The 11023-nt window shown below is 36.9% G+C and overlaps 2 protein-coding genes across 2 annotated transcripts; both read left to right on the top strand.

The window, feature by feature from the left end:
- The first annotated feature begins 516 nt into the window (after positions 1-516).
- Positions 517-1574, top strand: LOC135653569 (chaperone protein dnaJ 11, chloroplastic-like). The gene has a single exon (XM_065175459.1). The coding sequence runs from the start codon at positions 968-970 to the stop codon at positions 1412-1414; it is 447 nt and encodes a 148-aa protein (XP_065031531.1). The 5' UTR covers positions 517-967; the 3' UTR covers positions 1415-1574.
- A 2426-nt stretch (positions 1575-4000) lies between these two features.
- Positions 4001-4910, top strand: LOC103977433 (cold shock domain-containing protein 3-like). Its single transcript, XM_009392940.3, has one exon. It carries the CDS (start codon positions 4064-4066, stop codon positions 4589-4591), a length of 528 nt encoding a protein of 175 aa, XP_009391215.1. The 5' UTR covers positions 4001-4063; the 3' UTR covers positions 4592-4910.
- Positions 4911-11023: the final 6113 nt, after the last annotated feature.

Below are 11023 nucleotides of genomic sequence, written 5' to 3'. Positions count from 1 at the left end.
AATATGAAGTTAAGAGGCTTTATTAAAACTTTTTTTTTTTGCATAGCGAAGACAAGATTCGAGCTCAGGGCCTTGTGATAAACTATTGAAACACCTTCCATGTATTAATTGAGATTTTGAATTCTCAACTTTTGTACTTGATATTGTATGTGGCGAGAGGTATAATCTTGATACTCTATAGTGGTGTGATTATTAGATGCATATTATTCCATAAACGCTCGTTTATTGCTTCTCACCAAAGCTCTGTGATCTTTTTTATGATTACTCCAGAAGAAAAATAACTTATATGATTGCAGCAGAAAAAAAAAGAGTATTTCTGAATTCTAGCCTAATTAATACCCTAAATTGTGCTAAGTAAGATTTATTTTGTTATATGATAGATTTTGTGTTGCCTAGATGTTCTCTGACTAAGATCATGCTTAGTTCGGATAAGATTGGGATTTTGTTTGGTCACTTGGATAAGCATAGCCCAAAATCAAGTCGTTAACAATGAGGTGCGGAGGATCTCATCCTTCGTCGTCAGTGAAAGGGACGCGTAAAGAATAGCGTCGACTCGAAATCTTTCATGCGGGCCTATGCGTTTCCATCAACCCGGTAGTGGAAGAAACGAGTCCGGCTCTCTTAGCCACTCAACAATCGGCAACCCGGTAATGGAAGCACGCCAAGATAAAGAAGACTTTATCTGCCCTCGGCCTCCTCCACATACATGGCTTGGAATACGAATCGCGGAAGGTGTTTGAGTTCATCGAGTCTCCGTCCTCGGTGTATTAATCTCCCGGATTGACTCTGCGAGCCCACACTGCTGCATCCGCGTCCGGCTCTTGTTTGGTCTTTTTACGCTGCCGACCATCCACGGATAAGATTTCCGCGGCGAGTGCAATCAAGGCGGCCACCTCCTTCGTCTTCTATAAAAAAGGGAGACTGACTTCCTTATCTTTATCTCCTCTGAGCTATCGAAGTCGTTGTGATGGTATCCCCCCACTCCCTATCCTCCTCCCAATTCCTCGGTCTCCGCGTCGCTCTCCCTCCCCGTCCCAACGCCGGCGCCGCTGTGTCCCCGCAATCACTCACCGTCGCTGCCGCCCTCAGCTCCTCCGCCGCCTCCTCCCTTTACGAGGTCCTCGGCGTCCCTGCCAGCGCCAGCGGCCAGGAGATCAAGGCAGCGTACCGCCGGCTGGCGCTGGAGTGCCACCCGGACGTCGGGGCGTCCGCGGACCAGTTCCTGCGCGTCCATGCCGCCTACTCTACCCTCTCCGACCCCGACAAGCGCGCCGACTACGACCGTCGGCTGGTGGACTCGGCAGCTTCAGCTGCGGCAGCGGCGCTCGACCGCCGCCGCCGGTCGACGTACTCGCGGTCCACGTCGTTCTCCTGTGGCGGCCGTCGTACTTGGGAGACCGACCAGTGCTGGTAACCTGAGTCTGATTGTTAATTGACACGGCCACATAGTCTGGTCTCTGCTTTCTTCGTACCAAAGCTTGTAAGATAGAAAAGGGCCTGATGTAAATACTATCGATCAATGAATAGATAGAAAGAGGAAACGAATAAGAAACATAAATGTTGTCTGCTTTAAATCTGGTGTTTGGATTTGATTGTTTTTTTGTTATTTGGATTTGATTGTTGTGATAATAAAGAATAATTGATAAACATCCGGAGATAGACATTTTAAAGAGTGATTTTTCTGGAGTTTTTTTGACTTTTTATGAGAGGGTATCTCAACTTTTAATTTTTTTTTTATTTTTTATAATATCCTACTATCTCCGTCTTTAGTTGTTTTTTATCGTCTTCGGGCTTTCGATTACCATAAAAACAAGGATAAAGAAAAATAAGAAGAGTTCGAGAGATAACATCATCTTGTTAAACAAATGATAAGATATCACAAGAAGGAGGTGGTCATGATAAAACATAGACGATACTTGAAGGAGGAGGTGATGACAATAAGGGGTAAATGAGAAATTGGAAAACCAGAAGTAATCCAACAAGTATTTTCCACCAAAAACTCAAAAAGAAAATAATTTCAGAAAAATCATCCTATTATAAATATGAAAATTGGAACAGTAGTAATCCAACTAGTATATTGTAAACAGCTAAACATTCAAATTAATTACTCATCAAATGAATCGCCTTTTCCATGTCTCGAAGAGATAATGCTTCGTCAAAAAGAGTGAGATAATGCTCTGCACCAGCCAACTTGGCGAGCTAATCATACATGATTTGGGTTTGAATAAACCATTGGAACACAAAATGAATTGCTAGACCAAATTTCTTATTACTACTGTCGCAGAGTGAATTCTTTAAAGCTAGTTGGATTTGCCTTTTTAATTTCTTTCATATCACAGTCAGAATAATCCAACTAATTCTAATGTTTTCTTTGTTCTACATTTTCCTGAGAGGCTGTTCAGCTTCCAGGTTCTGTTTATGGTTAGGCAGGCAGAATTGTTCAAGGAATAACTTCAAATTTACAGAAGAAACAACAAAATTAATAGAAAGAAAGAGGAGGCAGTCGATGTCCATCTGTGTGGAGTGGATTCCAATGCCTTCAATACAACGAAAATGGATTAGCTCATGAGAGAGGAGAGAGGAGTGTTGTGCAGTCTAAAATATTGCGTCGTTTGTTTGAGATCCAATTTATTCTTTCGACCATAATTCATTGTTCTGATGCTCATGATTTGTATCGATCGACGCAGAAAGTTTGCTTTGCACTGAATGCATCATGTACAAAACAAATAGATATGGCTTTCCAATCCTCGAGTGGGCTTCATGAAACAGAGGAGATCAAATCTCTTCCTGCCAAATTCCTAAAAGAGAGAAATCATAAGCCCCAGTTTTATTCAGACCCTTCTCTTTGTGTTTATATTTACGCACGAATCTATCACATATGTCCTTGTAAATTAAGTTTCTCTAACTTGAATCGAGATGGCATGTGTCATGATTTTGTCTGTCCCTTAATTGTCCCATTTTTCTTCCAGGAAATTAAGTTTACAAAAATGATTTCTCCAGACAAGATCATAAACTATTGGTTGAAATTTAGTCCTCTGCTCATTCGAGTTCTATAAAGATTTCTAAGTCAATATGATGTTGAAGAAGACAAAATCTCTCATGTTGACATGGCTTGACGAAAGTTTCTCTGTGACATCAAAATCCATTCTTGGATTGACCTCTTCTTATTTAATGATGATCCACTCACTAATTTTCCCACTAAAAAGATGATGAAAATAGTTTTGTCACTTTGGACTCCGGTCCAAGCTATTTCCCATACTAGTTAATATCAGAGGGCACATAAAGAAGCTCGAGGTGTAAGAAACATCTTCACGACATACATAGAGAGAGCATCATACAGAACGAGATCTTTTCTTAACCAATGTCTAATCTTTGTTAATGGCAGACACTGAGCTCCTTTTTTTACGTTGCATTCCTCGAGAAAACCCAAAGTTTTGTAAACCATGTATAGGAAGCCATCACGAAGCACCAGATGAAGATGATCCTCTTGCTCACAGGAACAAGCATGCTTCTTTAGCTCCTGTCCGCGTTCCCAATGCCTCGAAGCCACTGGGAGAGAGTTAAAAGTAGCAGAACGAGCAGAAAGGAGGAAGAGTTCAGTATCAGCAACCAACAAGGAAAAGACAGCCCAAGTAGCAAAAAAGGAAGACTGGAGTCAAGTCGCAGCTCCAGAAGAGAGGCCACAGACCTTTCTCTCCTCTCTCTGCGCTTTTGGCTTCCTGGGGAAGCGACAAGCTTTCAACCTGACATGTCCCATCTGTATGCAATGGAACTGATTCCACTGCCTTCCCTCTCCTCCTTGACCGGTTGACCACCCTCCCCACCCCCACCTTGTTTCTTCTCTTATCCTTATCCTCTCGTTTTTGCGCATCTCGATGCTCTGATTCCCTCCGTGGAAAATTTCTGGTCGTCCGATCTCGGGGTCTTCCCCAGGTAACCTCGTTCTCGTGCGAAGTGATTCCCGTGGGCCCGCCGGTCGCTGTGTTTTATACTGCGAGTACCGTAAACGGGCGGGATCGCGCCATTTGGTTAGTTCTGTGTTAGGGTTTGCGCGGGAGGAGAGATGGAAGGAGTGGGAGGAAAGAGGATGAAGGGGAAGGTCAAGTGGTTCAACGGGGCGAAGGGGTTCGGCTTCATCACGCCGGACAGTGGCGGCGAGGACCTCTTCGTCCACCAGTCCTCCATCAAGGCCGACGGTTTCCGCACCCTCGCCGACGGCGAGGACGTCGAGTTCTCGGTTGCCGAGGGCGACGACGGCCGCACCAAGGCCGTCGATGTCACGGCACCCGACGGCGGAGCCGTCCAGGGAAACGGCGGCCGCAGCGGGAGGGGCGGCCGCGGCGGGTATGGGTTTAACGATCGAGGCGGGCAAGGCGGAGGCGGGCGCGCGTGTTACGTATGCGGGGAGGCGGGGCACATGGCGAGGGACTGCTACCAGGGCGGGAGCGGCGGCGGAGGTGGTGGTCGTGCGTGTTATAACTGCGGTGGGACGGGCCACATGGCGAGGGATTGCCAGCAGGGCGGCGGAGGGGCGTGCTACAACTGTGGGGAGATGGGGCACTTCGCCAAGGAGTGCCCTTCGACCAAGTGACGGTGAATGATTCCTCTTCAGCCCTTCTCCCGTTTCCATTTCTCTACAGTGTGGTGGTGTCTTGGGATGTCACCGCCGGTGGATTGCTTTCCTTTGTCTTTTGCTTCTTCAGTGTAGTATGATGGTGTGTGGTGTTTTCAGTATGCTTTGATGGTGTTTGGTTTTTAGGGATGATGTGATGGTAGGGGAGAAGGGCAGATATATATTTTGAATGGGGGGATCGACACGTTCTCGTTGCATATTACAATGTTTTTTTTGGGTGTTAGCTCTTGCCGTGCCTCTTTCTCTTTAACGAAAGAGCTTTCTTTGTCTCTTTTAAGAGTAGCTTTGTCTTGGTTGGTTATATTGGGGATTGCTTTCCGGGTCATACTTGGGTGGTTCCTATTTCTTGTAGTACTGTGTTGAAATTGATTTAGTACCTCCATGTTTCACACTATTGCGTGGTAAAGATATTAGAATATTTCATAAAATTTAGAAAGATCTCTAGTCATCAACCGATAGATAGAGAATGGAAAATTATTATATATGGCCCTTTTGGAATATGAGTTATTAGTGTTAAAAAAATTATTTATCCCTCGTTTCTATTAGTAAGACGATTTCTAAATTTTAAAAATTTATATTGAGATCTTTATAATTTTAAAAATCAAATAAATAATTTTATTTATCTTAATATTGATGAAAAATATAATATGTGACGTAATTTTATTTTATTTATATCGACATTGTGTTGCCTATCATTTTTGCCTATAGACATTGTGTATTTTTTGTAACGATGATATTAAAATAAATAAGAATGTTTATTTTATTTTTAAAATTATAAAAATATTAATATAAATTTTTTAAATATAAAAATCATGATATAAGTATCTTAATTGATTTAGACAAAGATTAAATAGTAATAGTAATTGTTTCTTGATTTAGACACAGATTAAATGCATATAATATATAATGCTCGGTGAATAATGATTTAAACAATGATCTACACAAAGAGCTAGTATATATATATATATACATATTTTTTACAAAATGATCATTTTCTCCATACATGACAAAAGGATTGTTATTACTATTTTATTACTAGGATAAGTATTCTTGGAATCAGCAATCTTCGAAAACCTGTTGAAGAAAATTGATAGTGGATGTAAAGTATTTCTGGGTGAAGAAAATAAGGAACTTACACAATTGTTCTCGTAAGTTTGGTTGTGTTAAAAATAATCTTTACTTCTTAGTTAATATGACATGGTGTCGTACCATATTATAATATGTCAACAACTACGTGTTTGCAATAAAAAAAGGATGAATCATGTCAACAATTATGAATATATCATATTTACTAAAGTAAGTCTAATTTGATAAAAAATAGACAAAATTAATAAACAATTAAAAATATCAGATCGGTAGTGCTGTCCAAACTTAATCTGAGCGAGCGAGTCAAAACTGATTTAGGAAATAAGTTTGAGCTAACATACTCATAAATTAAGCTCAGACTGTGGTACACACTGTAATGGGTAGATGCATACGGTGTTGGTAAGAGTGACTATGAAAAGAAGGCACCATTTGGAAATTGGCATCTCCATTGTTTTTGTATTTTCGCAATGCAATCAATCCATCTCCCACATTAGCTTTCTTATACGAAATTATAATAGCAAAAGTTATTATGAGTGGGGTTTTCTCCATTTTCTTTTGATTTGCTCATCTTTAAATTAGTACGACGACTGGCCACTAAATACAAATATATTTTCTTAAATAATTGCATCTGTTTATTCGAAGTATTAGGGTACAAAATATTTTGTAAAATGGTATAATTAGGAGGGTCACCACTCCAATTACATAAAAAATATATATATGCTTTACACCGTAATGCAATAACGATAGAACCGCAATTACGAACATGACAAATTGTTCTAAAGGATCCATAGCAAATTAGCAATTAGAGCATGTAGTTTTCCTCAAACTTCCTTATCCAAATCATGCCCCTCCATTATCCAATTCCTATTAGGTTATTCTTCAAAGTATTGAAAGGATAAATATAGTTTGAGTTGGATCATTTGCTAATAGTTTAAGGTAGTAGTGAAACAAGAAAAAAAAAAAAGTGAGTTGCAGATTCAAGTTTAGCTTTGCAAACTAGGCAAGGAATTAATGGAATACTAGAAAATCTAAAGAACCAATCAATTGTTGGTAACTTTCCTCATACAAGTTCTCGAAATAACACTTTTACCTTTGGAATGACTTTTAATTGTTCTATCACTATCCAACCAATTCTAATAATCATCGATAGTACTCTCCTCATCCCTATAGAACTTATGAATACTTTTAGTTATTGAAGTACCCAAAGGGTGAGAGACCCAACACCATATATCGTCATATGTATTAAAGGGAAACATGGATACCTAATATTCTATTCATAATATCTATGTTAAACACTTTCAATAGCAAATCGTTATCCCATTGTCTATTTTTAATAAAATTAGTAATAATAGAAATCAATCTCATTTCAAGCATATTATAAAAAAATGGGTTATTTGGGTTAATGGTCTCCCAATAATGAATGTAAAATTTTATAATATACTAATTCGGTCTTTTTCCTCTACCCATAGACTTGATAGTAGAGAGGATTTCATGATTAGAGAAATCTATAATCAAATCCTATGATTTTTATAAGTATAGTTGGAAAAGTGATGTGGTTAAGTAAATTCTAGTCTTGGTTAGAAGAATCTTTATTCTATAAGACACAATATCAATAAGTATACACTCTATGAATTACGTCATCATAAGAAATAATGGTGTTGCTATAAGAGTAAATATTTTAAAGTGTTTCTCCTCCTAAGGCTCACAACTTTATCAAAATACTTAGTATTCTTATCTCCTTTCGTAAGATATTGACCTTTTGTCTGGTTCATCATTTTATATGCAATTATCTATTAAGAGTGATAATTTTATTGTTTAAGATATGAAGGTTAAATCAGTCTTTTAAGGAGAATATTAATTTTTTTTATTCTTGATATACTCTATTTCGTCTATTTCTATTTTTTAAATTATCAAAATTTCTTTTGAATATTTAAGAAAGTTATAACTTTAATATCAATTACCAATTGGATTAATGTCGACTATAGGATCCTTTATTGCCCTCTTAATTAATTGCTTTGCTTCTCCATACTCAACTAAAAAGTCTCAAAATAAAAAAAATTTATATATGGTTCTTACACTTTTGAAAATAACCCATTCAAATAAAGAAAGGAGAATGATCAAAGTAATTTTAAACAAATGCTTGACAGTAATATTGTTGAAACCCTATCAGGTTGAGCAGAATCCTTGAAGATCCAAATCGATTATTCGTCCAGGTAAAACAAGATCCTTGAATGCTCAAATCTAAGAGATTAGCTCTAAAGATGAAATCACAATAGATTGAGAGTATTGGAATGACTTTTCACTAGTTTCTCATCATGATGACACAGGCAATTGAAATCTCCACAAAAGAGCCACATAATGATAACTAAATCAATTATTCGAGAGTTAATGGGACAAAGATGCATTGTACATGCATAAACAGCGGTAAAAAGCTAAGGTTTATTACTTATTTCCTCGACCAGCAGATTTATTGATTGTTTATATTAATATATAGTCACCGCTCTAATGATGTCAATTTTCTATGCAATTAGCAAGCTGCCGGATTCTCCCCATTACCAGACTGTAGACCCTATTCCATTTGTTGCCAAATTTTCTCAAGGTAATGCTAGCTATGTACAAATATATGTTAGGTGCATGTATTCCTTTAATTCTTTTTAGATTAAAGCATTTCTTTCTTTCTTTCTCTCTTTTTGAATATTTAATCTTCTTTTTATTTCATTCGAAATGATTAAATTTCTTCCTACCTTATTTTGGAGACTAAATCATACTCCTTTTTATTCATTTTAAATGAACACATTTCTTCCTATATTATTTTAGAGATTTAATTATACTCCATTTGATTCATTTCGGTGAATACAGTCTGTTCTAATTTGACTTGGAGCCCAAATTATACTTTTGTTAATTCCTTCTTACCCTAGCTTGGGGATTTAATCATCCTCTTAAAATCTAGTGTAAAATTTGAATCTATCTCAAAATAACTAGCTCTTAAATAATGTTGGCGATGTGAGTTTAACTTATGTGTATGTATAATCTTATAAAATCTTAAGAATTAACATATATTTTATTACGGTTATTTTGGTCAGTCAAATATCATATTCATTATTAGTTGAAACCTCAAATGATATTGATATTCTTTAAAATTGTATTATTGTTATAAAAATAATAGTAGTGTTTTACCTATTTAAATATATTTTTCTAACATGGATTACTTAATTTAAATATGACAAATTATGATTAATTGGTGTTTTCCAGATGGATATTACTGTAGGAGTATATTTAAATTATCAGTAACAAGAAACTCTTGTCCATCTATATACTACGTTGAAATATGAGTATAAAGTAGTGTGACTAATTATGAATATGCCATCTATATCATAGCCAAATATATAAAATTTGACCTTAATATATCAAAATTAATAAAATATAAAAGATTAGATTGCTCTGCTACTATTGGGGCTAGAATCTTAAAAAAAAAGAAACAAAAATTAAAATAGTCTAGGTGGATAAAATTTAAACTTGTAACGTAGGAGTAAATTTATATATTTTTGTTGTGTGATAGATTTATTAATTTTAGTTTATTGAGGCTCCACGTTATGAACCCATCTAACACTAATTTTAGTTTATTGAGACTCACCCAAAGCTCAAAGAAGGTGAATGAAGCAAAATGGCTTATGTCGTAAGAATGTCACTGTATCAACTCACTCAACAAGGAGATACGATACCTCGTTGCCCATGCATATTATATTCACCTATTGTAAACAACAGATGATATTCCCAATAAAACTTTCATATTGATGCAAATTTTGATGTAGCACTAGTGGTTATTCAATGACCATAGACTTTCCCCACTAATAGAAACCCCCACCCATATGGTGGTCTCAATGAAGGTCTTCTTAAACCTCACATAGTAGGTTCAAATATTGATTTGGATGATATAGTATGTCATTACCTTCTTTCCTCAAATGACCCAATTAGTAGTGACTCCAACCCCTCAATAATTGCCCCTAAGATGTCTTAGCTAGTCATAATATCCTGTGCCTCAAAGTGTCCAAAGTTGATCGAATACTCAACGGATGATATATTTAGACTCTCACTGTCGAGTTCAACAAGCTACATTATCCTTAGTTGATGACACTCAAGTCTATAATATTTAGACTTATTTATAGTTTTGAACAATACTTCGTTATGACATGCAACCCAAGCGCTATGCCGCTACCCTCCTAGCAATCCGACAAACAAAGCAAATGAGGCCTAAGAAATTACTGATACTCATACTTTGGTCCCTCTCGACTTTTTTGGTCCCTCAAAGAGAATTAGTTAAATATTATCTTTAAGATGCACTAACGTAGAATCAAAATATTATGGGTGAGGCGATGATCACAGAAAAGCTTAAGGAGCCATGAAAATGCACAAAGCAATAATGACAAGCCCTTGCTCCAATCCAAAGATCATCTCGGTAGGGAGCACTCGATCGAGTGGGGCTATCTTGGTCGAGGGCAAACTTGTCCCTTCCCCCTCACACAAATATGTCATGGATAGAGGTATTACTCCAAATCAAGTAGAAAATAATATTGTGGGAACCTCATCCACTAAGATAGTTGCTCGGAGGAGATACAAGTCCAAAGACTATATATTTCATCGGGATCATGCCATGACCTCATAGATTGCCTCAACTTCAAAGAGGCAGATCAATCCTAAAGAATTTTTTACTTTGAAGAGACTTATAATTATATATAGAGGTTAATATAAGAGTTTTATTAATTTAGATTATATACTCTAGATAAGATTGTGATGAGTCCTAATAAGTTCAAGTGTCACTAGTAGAGGGTTGTGGTCTCCCTAGTGTAACAAGGAATTTAAGAGGAGAGTAATAATAAGTTTATTTAATGTAGCTTTTTATATTTGAGTTATTCTGATTATTTTGTCCGCTTTCCTTTTTGATCCATGTGGTATAGGGTCAAGATTAGAATACAGGAAATAAGTCCCAATTAGTGTGGTTGATACGAAGGTTGCACCAAGGAAAAGCAAGGGTGCCATGCCCTTATTCTCTTAAAGAAATCACATATGATTATGTGTGAAAGATGGATCTAATCTCTTTTTGGATTTCAAAGTTAGTCATAATCAATTCTACGTGTGGGTCAAGTCATCAATGCTCTTAGTTTAGTCTTTATATTGGAAGAATTGGATTATGCAAATATGATAAATATATTATTATTTATTTAAATTTTAATTTTTTGAGCCTAGTATGTCAATCATTTCATCAAACTGGATTAAGTCAAACTAATATTTGACATACTAAGAAAC

Source organism: Musa acuminata, chromosome BXJ1-4, assembly GCF_036884655.1.
Source record: "Musa acuminata AAA Group cultivar baxijiao chromosome BXJ1-4, Cavendish_Baxijiao_AAA, whole genome shotgun sequence".
NCBI classification, from domain to species: domain Eukaryota; kingdom Viridiplantae; phylum Streptophyta; class Magnoliopsida; order Zingiberales; family Musaceae; genus Musa; species Musa acuminata.
Note: the sequence above shows the minus strand (reverse complement) of the source record. Positions and strands in the feature narration are given on the sequence as shown.